Consider the following 11,323-nt stretch of genomic DNA (forward strand, 5'->3'; position numbering starts at 1 on the left):
GGAGCTCATCTGTGATCCTGAGTTTAAAGCCAGTTTTTATTCAACTTAAACTTGGAACTAAGTTGTAAATAAATCTGAAACTGAAACTTTGCTTGTGTGTAAAAAGTGATTTCAGAGCCACTCGGTTCTCCCTGATGGAAACTGTTTACCTTCAGTGTTTTGTGCTTCTGATCATTTTAATAGACGTCAGCGTCACTAATTAATGACCTTCTATTAAAAGACTGGTTTACCAAGAGAGACGCTGGAGGACTTTCACCTGAAATGAGTTCATGAAGCCAGTCTGGTTATAAAAATGATAACAGGACATCAGAGCCAGAATTACTCTTTTAGTACTTTTACTTTATACTTAAGTACATTTGAAGGGAAATACTTTAGTACTTTTACTCAAGTGGAGGTCTAAAGGAGGAACTTCTACTTTTACTGGAGGAATATTTTACGTTGGGGGTCTCGACTTTAACTCAAGTACATGATCTGTGTACCTCGTCCACCTCTGGTTGTAAACGAGCCAGAGATGCTTCGTTAATTCCAAAACACAGCGCATTACAGTGATCCAAGCTAGGTGTCGCAAAGCCATGAATTACTTTTTCCAGATCTGAAGTATTAATAAATGATTTTAACCTAGAGATTGTCCTGAGCTGGAAGAAACTGGCCTTGACTGCTGCATTTATTTGCTTATCAATTTTTTTAAATGACCCCAAGGTTTTTGTGTTTTTATAAAAGGGGTTAAAGACCCAACGACGACACATTTGAGTGTTCAGTGGTGCTAAAGCTACAGGCACTGGTCTACAGAGATGTGAAGGGGGAAAAAGTGATGTGGTCAGATGGGTCATCCTTTGCTTTCTCCACAAATGGCCAAGTGCTTGTGTGGCCTGCATGGTTGACTGTGGTGAGGGGGTCATTTGGCTGTTATGCAGTGATGCGTTGGGGCATTTGTACCCATATGACACACATGCATTATATATAATGTACAACACATATCCTGCTCTACATGGTCTGTACCCAGTTACAGACTGAATTCGTATTATGTATTCGCAATGGGCGTGGCGAAAAGATGCAAATACGGGAGACGCGCTTGCGCAAATGGTGAGCGTTAGTCTCTGAGCTGTGAGGTGGATCCTTTGAGAAGATCACGTCGCTGAGCCAATCGCCGGCCCTCGAATGAGGAGTAGTACACCGCGGCTTGGGGGACGGTTGGCTTTGAGAATGAGAAAGAAAGGAGGTCTAAAACGGGTCTGGCCTGTTTTCCCTCGTGCCGTGAGCGGGATGGCGAGGTCACAGGGCGACCCCTCGTCCCGATCCTGAGCGAGGCGGCCTGCCAGGCTCAGGCGGCGTGTTAGCGGTCCGAGCGGAGCGGCTTCTGCGTTCTCAGACTCGGTAAACGGGCTTGGTTTCGGTGAGTAAACAGACGTTCCGCCGTTGTCGTTACCGGGCGCGGGCAGTGCCGGGCAGGGAAGGGCAGGGCGACCGCGTCCTGTAGGTCGCACAGAGCGAGCTGTGGCTAGGCTAGTCGTGATGACTGCCCGCCTGCTTGTCCAGCCTGCTTGTCCAGCCTGCTTGTCCAGCCTGCTTGTCCAGCCTGCTTGTCCAGCCTGCTTGTCCAGCCTGCTTGTCCAGCCTGCTTGTCCAGCCTGCTGGTGGCTGAGCTCATTTCTGCTGTAGAGGTAGAGGTGCTGGTATATTGGCGGTGGTGGCCGATAACAGCGCTGGAAGTGCAGCTCTGCAGTTTTTCTCGGGAAAAGCAGGTCTTAAGGAGCGGAGAGTGACCGCGTGCCCAGGTGGGACAGGACACCTGACTTATTTGTTCGTCACAGACAAATTCACAGCTTTCAGATGTAAACTAGTGGTGCGTTTCCTGACGGAACTGCAGGAGTGCTCGAGAAGAGCTGCGCGTGTGTGTGTGTGTGTGTGTGTGGGTGAACAACACCTCCCTGTGTGTGTGTGTGTGTGTGTGTGTGTGTGTAGGTGAACAACACCTCCCTGTGTGTGTGTATGTGTCTGCGTGTGTGTAGGTGAACAACACCTCCCTGTGTGTGTGTGTGTGTGTGTGTAGGTGAACAACACCTCCCTGTGTGTGTGTGTGTGTGTGTGTGTGTGTGTGTGTGTAGGTGAACAACACCTCCCTGTGTGTGTGTGTGCGTGTGTGTGTGTGTGTGTGTGTGTATGTGAACAACACCTCCCTGTGTGTGTGTAGGTGAACAACACCTCCCTGTGTGTGTGTGTGTGTAGGTGAACAACACCTCCCTGTGTGTGTGTGTAGGTGAACAACACCTCCCTGTGTGTGTGTGTAGGTGAACAACACCTCCCTGTGCGTGTGTGTAGGTGAACAACACCTCCCTGTGTGTGTGTGTGTGTGTGTGTGTGTGTGTGTGTGTGTGTGTGTGTGTGTGTGTGGGTGAACAACACCTCCCTGTGTGTGTGTGTGTGGGTGAACAACACCTCCCTGTGTGTGTGTGTGTGTAGGTGAACAACACCTCCCTGTGTGTGTGTGTGTAGGTGAACAACACCTCCCTGTGTGTGTGTGTGTTTGGGGGTGGAGTCATTCAAATGAACTGTCACTCTGTTATTATGCAGCTCTTAGTGGAGAAGCCTTGTTTGAGTCCGATATGCACCGTCTGAACAAACAGTCCTAACTCGGGAAATCTTTACTCTATCGCTTAACCGGATAGATGGTGTGAGATGAGACCCCTTGAGGATTATTTTGGTGTAATGCTGTGTGTATTGAGGAGAAAATGTCTGAGTTATGACGAGTTAAACAGAGAAAATCCTGAAATAAGCAGATTCTGATTTTGAGAAATTTACATGGGAGTAAATGGGGCAGTTTTCTGTGCCTAGTGCCAAACAAACGCTCATAACTCTAAAGCTCATTGATAAAACGGTGAGATATTTTGAGGTTTCAGAAAGGACGAGTTTCTCTACCATTTAAAACTGAAACGGAGTTTCTAGGTGAAAGTTTAAGGATTTTAAAGCAGATTCCCTGCGTGATCGGCTGTGTCTGTGAGACTGAGTGGCCTGCTGTGACGTCACTGATGTCAGTTAGAATCTGAAGCTCTGAACTTTCCGCCGTTCATTCTTATGGGAGGATTTTAATATTTAAACTTCATTTTATTAAAAACTGCCAATCCGATCGACTCCAAATATACAGAGCACAAGTCACAGCGCCGAGACCTTCGAAACGCAGTTTGAACAGAGTCTGACCGTTAAGCGGTTCGGAGCTGAGGGATAACAGTAGAGCACTTTTTCAAGCCCTCTAATGACTGTAAGTTAGTCAACACTACAGATGGTAGTCTAGCATTGCCTGAGGGGAAAAGCAAGGCACAGGCGTTTCAGTGACAGCTGTATTGTAGGAGAACTTATCTATAGAATGTATTGTGTTGCTTATTATCTCATCATCCTGAAGAGTCTGGGCTTAATTTAGCTCATTGTCAAGGGGATCTGGCTCTGCCTAGACCTGTCGGCGGCGAGCTGTGTCCAAGTGGTAGGTTAACATGATTCATACTTCTTACAGACCATGTAGTTGATCTGTTTACCTCCAGATGCTTCCTCTTGAGTTCTGTTTACCTTCTCATCTTCACTAGTTCCAGCACTTTTACACATTTCTGTTAGTTGACTTGATTAGATGGTTGTACATTGTGTGACCTAAATATGTCCTCTTTCTCCAGGTTTGCCCCACCAGCTGCTTGAAGCTTTGATTTCAGATGGGGTGCACATAGTGGCTGAGGAAGAGTGAGACTACCAGGCTTGTTTTTATTGACCGTGTGTGAGCAGAATGTTGCCGGGTGTGGGTGTGTTTGGGACTGGCCGGACGGTGCGTGCTCTGGTGCCGTTGCTCCAAAAGGAAGGCTTTCCTGTTCAAGCTGTCTGGGGCCGGACTCAGGAAGAAGCAGAGTGCTTGGCTAATGAGCTGGACATCCCCTTCTCTACCAGCCAGTCGGATGATGTCCTGCTGCATCCAGAGGTTCACCTTGTGTGCATACTTACACCGCCGCCGTACACTCGCCAGATTGCGGTGAAAGCTTTAGGTGAGGCTTTACATGCTTCTGTCATTCCGTTTATCTCAGTCACTGAGCAGATTAGGTTGGGTTCCTTCCTGGACCCCTCCCAGGTGCTTACTTCACCAGAGCTGTAGCTGCAGTGAATTGTTCCCCCAGTGTTTATAGAACGTTTCCTCAACATTCTTTGAGCTCATGGGAATGAAAAGATCATACTGATAGGATGTGTTCCAAAGAATGTTGTCAGAAGCTCAGTCCGTTTGTCCACGCCAATCAGTGAGGAAATGTTTAACTTGCTGCCTGGTTTTTTTTTTTTTGTTTTGTTTTGTTTTTTTTTTGCAATCCCTTTTCCAAAAAAAGTTGGGACTCTATGAAAAATGGAAATAAAAAAACTAAATCCAAGATGTGCAAATCATCTAACCCCTGTATTTAGTTGAAATTAATACAAAGAGAGCATATCAAATGTTGAAAAATATATGCCCATTTCCAATGTGATGCCAACAGCATGTTCCATAAAATTGGAGACGGGGGGACAAAAGGCTGGGAAAGGTGTGTAATGCTAAAGAAAAGCGCCTGGGGGTTGATTTGGAAACTGGTCAGTAACATGACTGGGTATAAAGAGCGTCTCAGAGAGGCGGAGTCTTTCAGAAGTAAAGAGGAGGAGGGGTCACCACTCTGTGAAAGACTGGACCATCAAATAGAGCAACAACTCAAGAAGAACGTTCCTCAACATAAAACAGCAAAGAGCTTCTGCTTTCCATCGTCTACGGTGCAGAATATCATTAAAGACTCAGAGAATCTGGAGAATCAGGATCTGCTGGCCGTGATCTTTGGGCCCTCAGGCAGCACTGCATTAAAAACAGACATGATCCTGTAGTGGAAATCACTGCATGGGCTCAGAAACACTTCTGAAAACCACTGACTGTGAACTCAGTTCATCACTGCATCCACAAACGCTGTTAAAACACAAAATCAGAGAAGAAACTGTACGAAAACCAGACCAGAAATGCCGGCACCTTCTCTGGATCCGAGTTTGTTTTGGGGAAGTGTCCTGTGGTCTAACAAATCAACATTTGGAATTCTTTTTTGGACACTGTGTCCTCCGGGCTGAAGACCGCTCAGCTTCTTATCAGTGCTTAGTTCAAAAGCCAGTATTCATGATGGTGTAGGGGCATTAGTGCACATGGCAGGGGTGACATTCGTATCTGTCAAGGCACATCTGCTGCCGTCCAGACAACGTCTTTTTCAGGGAAGGCCTTGATTATTCCAGCAAGACGACGTCAAACCACATCCTGCATGTATTACAGCAGCATTGCTCCCTATTAAGAGTCTGGGTGCTAAACTGACCTGCCTGCAGTCCAGACCGGTCACCACTGAAAACATGTGGCACATTATGAAATGAAAAATACGACAAAGGAGACCCCGAAGTAAGAATTAGGAAGTGAAATGTTTTCTTAACTACAGCACTGTCTCCTCTGTTCCCAAACACAGTGTGGTGTTAAAACCCAGTGGTAAACACGCCCCTGTCCCAGCTTTTTTGGAACGTGTGGTTGGCATCAAATCCAGATATCAAATCCATGTTTTTCAAAGAACAATAAAGATTTCTCAGTTTCAACATTTGATATGTTGTCTTTTCCTTTAATAAAGGTGGTTAACTTGATTTGCATATCATTGCATCCTATTTTTATTCACATTCTGCACCCTGTCCCAAATTTTTGGAAATGGATTGTATTTAATAATGAAGTTATTTACTAAAAAGATCAGTTTTCCTTGTGTTAAAGCTTTATAGTAACTGATGGAAGTACATAGATTTTGTGATCAGGTGTTCTTTGTTGTCCCTGTCTGTAGGAATAGGAAAGAACGTGATCAGCGAGCAGGCTGCCACGTTAACAGACGCCTGTAAGATGGTGACAGCAGCGCGGTATTACCCTCAATTGATGAGCATCATGAGCAATGCCCTGCGCTTCCTTCCTGCTTTTGTCTTGATGAAACGTCTTCTTGGGGAGGGTTACTGCGGGACATTGCAGGTATGAACAGAATTTCACGGCTGTCCGTGAGAGTTAAGGAAGCGGTATCCAGTGTTTATGCTTTAGAGGATAACCCTGGAATCGGAAGGTTGAAATCTAAATACGTTTTATTATTCAAAGTAGCTGTGAGAAATTGGTAGGTCTTCGTGTCTGCTGAGTAACAGAGATGGTCTCTTGGTGTAGTGTGGGGGGTAACCCCTCTGCCTTCGACGCTACTGGTATACACTATACCAGAAAGAGTCCTTGGGCAAGACTCCTAACACCGCCTTCGCTCACCTGTGTAAAATGATCAAATTGTAAGTCGCTCTGGATAAAAGCGTCAACCAAATGCTGTAAAATAAAAATAAGTTAGAGTTGCTGAGAACTGAGTCTTCTACATGCAGCCTTTTCTTCTTGGTGGACATAACTAGTTAACATATTAGCTCCAATATGTTAGTTTGTTAAAGAAATATCTTTCCACTGTTTCTGGGCCTTTGCTTACATCAGCTAAAGCTGTTGTGAAAAAACCACGCCAGAAAAGATACAATGCCCAAGGACTTCTACCACGAGTTTGATACCGCTTGAAAATATGACATCCAAATGTGCACAGTACAGTAAAACAACAGAAGCAAAATAGACCCTGATGCCAGCTGTAGCCATAGAAAGAAAAAATAAATAAATAAATAAAATACAAACGAGAGCCAAAATGTAAATTTTGTCTAAAAAAAAAAAAAAAGTGGAACTGATTGCTCTGGATGATCAACTGGAAATTGGATCTTGTGGCAGGCACTGTTGCCTAAATACTTTTAATCATTTTTAAAATTAGTTTAAACAAAGGATGTTTAATAAAGTTTATTTTATGTACACTTATTGTCAGCTGCTTTCAGTTTCAGCTTTTGTAATAGTGTGTCCTGAATTTAGATTTTGGACAAGAATTTTTACTATTTTTGCCACAGTTTTCACCTCAATTTAGTTGTTTCCAATTCCACCTGCTAGTTAAGACTTCCCAAATCACACGATACTTCTTACCAACCTAGAGCATGAAGTCTCTTGGACTCCCATGGATAGAATAGAATTTACAACCATTTGTCACTGTTTTTGCACACTGTGAAATTAGACCTCTGCGTTTAACCCATCTGTGCAGTAGTGAAGACATGCACACTAGTGAACACACACACACTAGGGGGCAGTGAGCACACTTGCCCAGAGCGGTGGGCAGCCCTATCCATGGCGCCCGGGGAGCAGTTGGGGGTTAGGTGTCTTGCTCAAGGGCACTTCAGTCATGGACCGTCAGCCAAGGGGATCGAACCGGCAACCTTCTGGTTACATGGCTGGTTCCCTAAGGGGCAGTCATGGGCTGGAGGTTAGGGAACTGGCCCTGTGACCGGAAGGTTGCCGGTTCAATCCCCAGCGCCGACAGTCCATGACTGAGGTGTCCTTGAGCAAGACACCTAACCCCCAACTGCTCCCCGGGCGCCGTGGATAGGGCTGCCCACCGCTCCGGGCAAGTGTGCTCACTGCCCCCTAGTGTGTGTGGTGTTTCACTTGCATGGATGGGTTAAATGCGGAGATGGAATTTCCCCGGTTGTGGGATCAAAACAGTATCACTTAATGTCCAGCCCATGACTGCCCCCAAACACAGTCACCGAGGTTCGAACCGTTGCTGTTATGGTCAACGGTCCGCGGCATCACCACTGCACCACGTGAGTGAACTGGTGCATGGCTGTGGCATCAACAGGGATCAAAATTGCAGTCTCTTGATGATAAGGCCACCCCTCAGTACACGAGTGCTCGCGCCTCAAGGGGTTTACCGAGTACATGAGTACCGGTGCACCTCAGTAGTCGTAGCGAAGTTTCCTCATGAACAGAGCTTACTGGATCTATACCCAATTTCACAAAAGCATCTTGGTGTGAAGCTCAGATAAACTTGGTGAGGAGAGTGTTGATGCTCGCAGTCCCAGTGTTGATGCTCGCAGTCCCAGTTAAGTCATCTTAAGATCACCCAGCCTGATCGAGTGGATCCATCACTTGTAAAAGGCACGGTTGTGTAGAAAGCGTAACCAACATGTGTCTCTTTCCTCTGACAGGTGTGTGAAGCGCGTGTATATGGAGGCTCTCTGCTTAGTCAGTCGTATGGCTGGGCATGGGAGGAGCTGATGGGGGGCGGCGGCCTGCACACAGTCGGTTCTTGCATTATTGACCTCCTGAGCCACTTGACGGGGGGCCGGGCTGTTCGTGTGCATGGAATGCTGCGGACCTTTGTGCGTCAGGGAAGCACTGGAGGCGGGATCCGCTCTGTGACTGCTGACGATTACGCTTGCTTTCAGCTACTGATGGGTGGGGGTGTGGTCTGTAGTGTGACACTGAATTTTAACCTCCCAGGTGCTGACCTGCATGAGGTTATGCTGGTGGGGTCTTCTGGAAGACTGGTTGCCAGGGGGACTGAGCTGTACGGTCAGCAAAATGGCACACATGGGGAGAAAATTCTTTTGAGTGGCTGCGAGTCCGGCGCTGGACCATCTGTCACAGGACTGAACGCTATGGTGACTCAGCTCCGCCTGTCTTTCCAGGCGCAGGAGGACAGGCGCTCATGGGCACGGCATCCGGTTTCCATGGCGGCTACTTTCGAGGATGGGCTGTATGTTCAGACGGTTGTTGATGCTATCAAACGGTCAAACCGCACTGGAGAGTGGGAAGCTGTGGAAGTCAGGACCCAGGATATAGATCCAAACCATAACCACAGAACCCCTCCTAACTAACGTGCTACTTTTCTTTTTCTCCTGTTTCTACCCATCATGGCTTGCGTGCCTTTACACTGAAAAGTCTATGGCTTTCGCCAACTGGTCTATTTAATTTAAACACAGCATAAAAACTGATTAACTTAATATGAAGCTTATATTTTAGGGTTAAGAACCTCTTGTTTTATTTTGTGTAGGGCTGAAGAAACACTGGAGTTACATTACTGGAAGCAAGACTTTTACGTACTCTGACATAGTCTACAAGATTAGCTGTGAAAAATTCCTTTTTTATATTATTTTATTTACACATGTTAAAGCTTATAAATAAATGTTCATAAAGGATTTAGACAGTGTTTTAATATAGAGAAACTGCTTTTACTGTGCTCGTTTTACTTGTGAGCACAAAGCCATGCTTTGTTGAAAAGGACTTCCGCCGGTTTTTCAAAGTTCCTGCATAATTAAATGGTTAAGATGTAAACAAAGTCATTCAGAGTGGTCTCCTGTGAAATTTGCTGATCTAGAGAAACTTGGAGTCAGAATTCTTCACAGCAATTTACTTCCTGTAAAAGGTACATCAAAGTCATTAAATGAAATGGTTATAAATAAGCTGCCTGATGCCCGAGTCATTATTTGTAGGTACAATATTGGCCTGAAACGTAAATGACGTTAGTGATAGTTTTGGGCAGAGGCCGTATTTGTGTTGTGGCTAGTGTGACCCCTGTTTCCCAGTTCTTACCACAACTGTAAAGAAATCTGAGCACTTCAGAGTAAAGCATTTCACATGAGACCACTCTGAATGACTTGTGTTGGTGGAAGTCCCATTTTAATTGAACTGAGAAGACTAATTAAAAAAGCATCCAAGATAGATGTGTATACTGAACCTGCCGATGTTTGGCTTCAGTGCATCTCTTGCTGTAATATTCTACTGGTGGTGTATTAGAAGCTGATTTCTAATAAGCTGCGCAAAAGTTGCCGAATATATTTGTGTTATTTCAGGCTTTGTACTTTTTGTCCGCACTTATTTATGTGTATTTAAGATACATAGAGAAAATGGGCTTAGTTGAGTGTTTAACTTTATGGTTTAATAAATGCTTTCCTAATTTAACAAAATATTTTTGTGTGTTTGCACCCAATTTTAGTCTACACAGTATGGCAGAGCAGTATTGTGACTGTTTTAAATTATGATTACTTTCTATAAATTAGGGTCTAGTCTTGCCAGGAAGACCATCCAATCCACTTTTTTGGCCCTTGTTTCGTGTGCATCATGAGTGTGGCTTTTGATGTGCCTCTCCTCTACAGGCAGCTCAAAAGCGCCATGTGATTAGATGACCTAAGCGCACTAACCTGTACGCCGTAATAAAAATTAAAAGGTTGTGGCCTGGCTGAATCACGCGCTTTGGGTAAAATGGGTGTCGTTTTTGAAAGTACAAGAAATTACATTCCTGGAAGAAATGAGACGGAGCTTCAACACTTCCACAGTTTCGGTAAAACCTACTAACCTTTTGTGGATTCTTCGCACTTCCAAGCTTAAATCGGTGGTTGTAAACTAGACATAACGCCTCTTGTGGCTACATCCGAATAAAATGCCACACATTACACAACTTGTTCTTATGTACCTGTTTTGGCCCCACTGTTACTCTCAGAACGCTCGGTCATCGACTCCGCATGTCACAAGTTTCCATGAGGAAAACCAGGCATGCTCCATTTGGTCAGTTATCTTCCTTAGTCTAGTGTCAGAATAACTGGCCTAAGAGACAGTTCTGTAACCAAGGTGCGTAATACAGGGGGTCCTGGGGGGTCGGGGATTGGACTCTGAGGGGTCTCTGAAAATTACTATGAAGTTCTGCTGTTCATTAAGGAAAAATAGAAACTCAAACTAATTCAGGGAAAGGTCAGTATTTATCCTACTTCACAATGGCTGAACTTCTGTCTTTATTATTCTTAACTGTGCAGCACTGGTCTGCCTCAGGGTGGCGCTATAGCAAATTAGTTCACCCCGTTGGTCCTTCATAGCCTCCTTCTTCTTTCGGCTGCTCCCTTTAGGGGTGGCCACAGCGGATCATCTGCCTCCATCTTGCCCTATCCACTGCCTCCTCTACTTTCACACCAACCATCTCCATGTCCACCTTCACTACATCCATAAACCTTCTCTGAGGTCGACCTCTTCTCCTTCTACCCGGCAGCTCCATCTCCAACATTCTTTGCCCAATATCTCCACTATTCCTCCTCAACACATGTCCAAACCATCTCAACCTGGCCTCTCTGGCTTTATCTCCAAACTGCTCCACCTTCACCGTCCCTCTGATCTCCTTTCTAATCTTGTCCATCCTGGTCACTCCCAACGTTGCCTTTGCCACCATTCTTTTCGCTATGCGACTAGCCTCACAGTACTCCTGCCTACTTCCTTCATCTCATCAATAATCTTCATCAATAACTAACTGCTACTTCACTTGTCTGTTTTCTACTGTATGTTTAGAATATATAGTTTTATAGACCTTTTTCTTTATATTTAAGATTTTTATAGTTTTTCTTAAATCTGCAGTTTATATATTTTAGCCTTGTGTTTAATTATCTTGTGTGTAAAGTGCCG

At 45.1% G+C, this 11,323-nt stretch overlaps 1 protein-coding gene across 2 annotated transcripts; it reads left to right on the forward strand.

Moving 5' to 3' along the window:
• The first annotated feature begins 1,098 nt into the window (after window positions 1–1,098).
• On the forward strand, window positions 1,099–10,120 carry gfod2 (glucose-fructose oxidoreductase domain containing 2). Of its 2 annotated transcripts, none has more exons than XM_017725613.2 (4): window positions 1,099–1,393; window positions 3,660–4,019; window positions 5,838–6,016; window positions 8,083–10,120. In XM_017725613.2, the coding sequence occupies exons 2-4, from the start codon at window positions 3,767–3,769 to the stop codon at window positions 8,752–8,754; spliced, it is 1,104 nt and encodes a 367-aa protein (XP_017581102.1). In that variant the 5' UTR covers window positions 1,099–1,393; window positions 3,660–3,766; the 3' UTR covers window positions 8,755–10,120. The 2 variants fall into 2 exon arrangements, with proteins under 2 accessions (XP_017581102.1, XP_017581104.1); XM_017725615.2 differs by lacking the exon at window positions 1,099–1,393 and adding an exon at window positions 2,958–3,475.
• Window positions 10,121–11,323: the final 1,203 nt, after the last annotated feature.

This window comes from Pygocentrus nattereri, chromosome 15 (assembly GCF_015220715.1).
Source record: "Pygocentrus nattereri isolate fPygNat1 chromosome 15, fPygNat1.pri, whole genome shotgun sequence".
Lineage (NCBI taxonomy): Eukaryota > Metazoa > Chordata > Actinopteri > Characiformes > Serrasalmidae > Pygocentrus > Pygocentrus nattereri.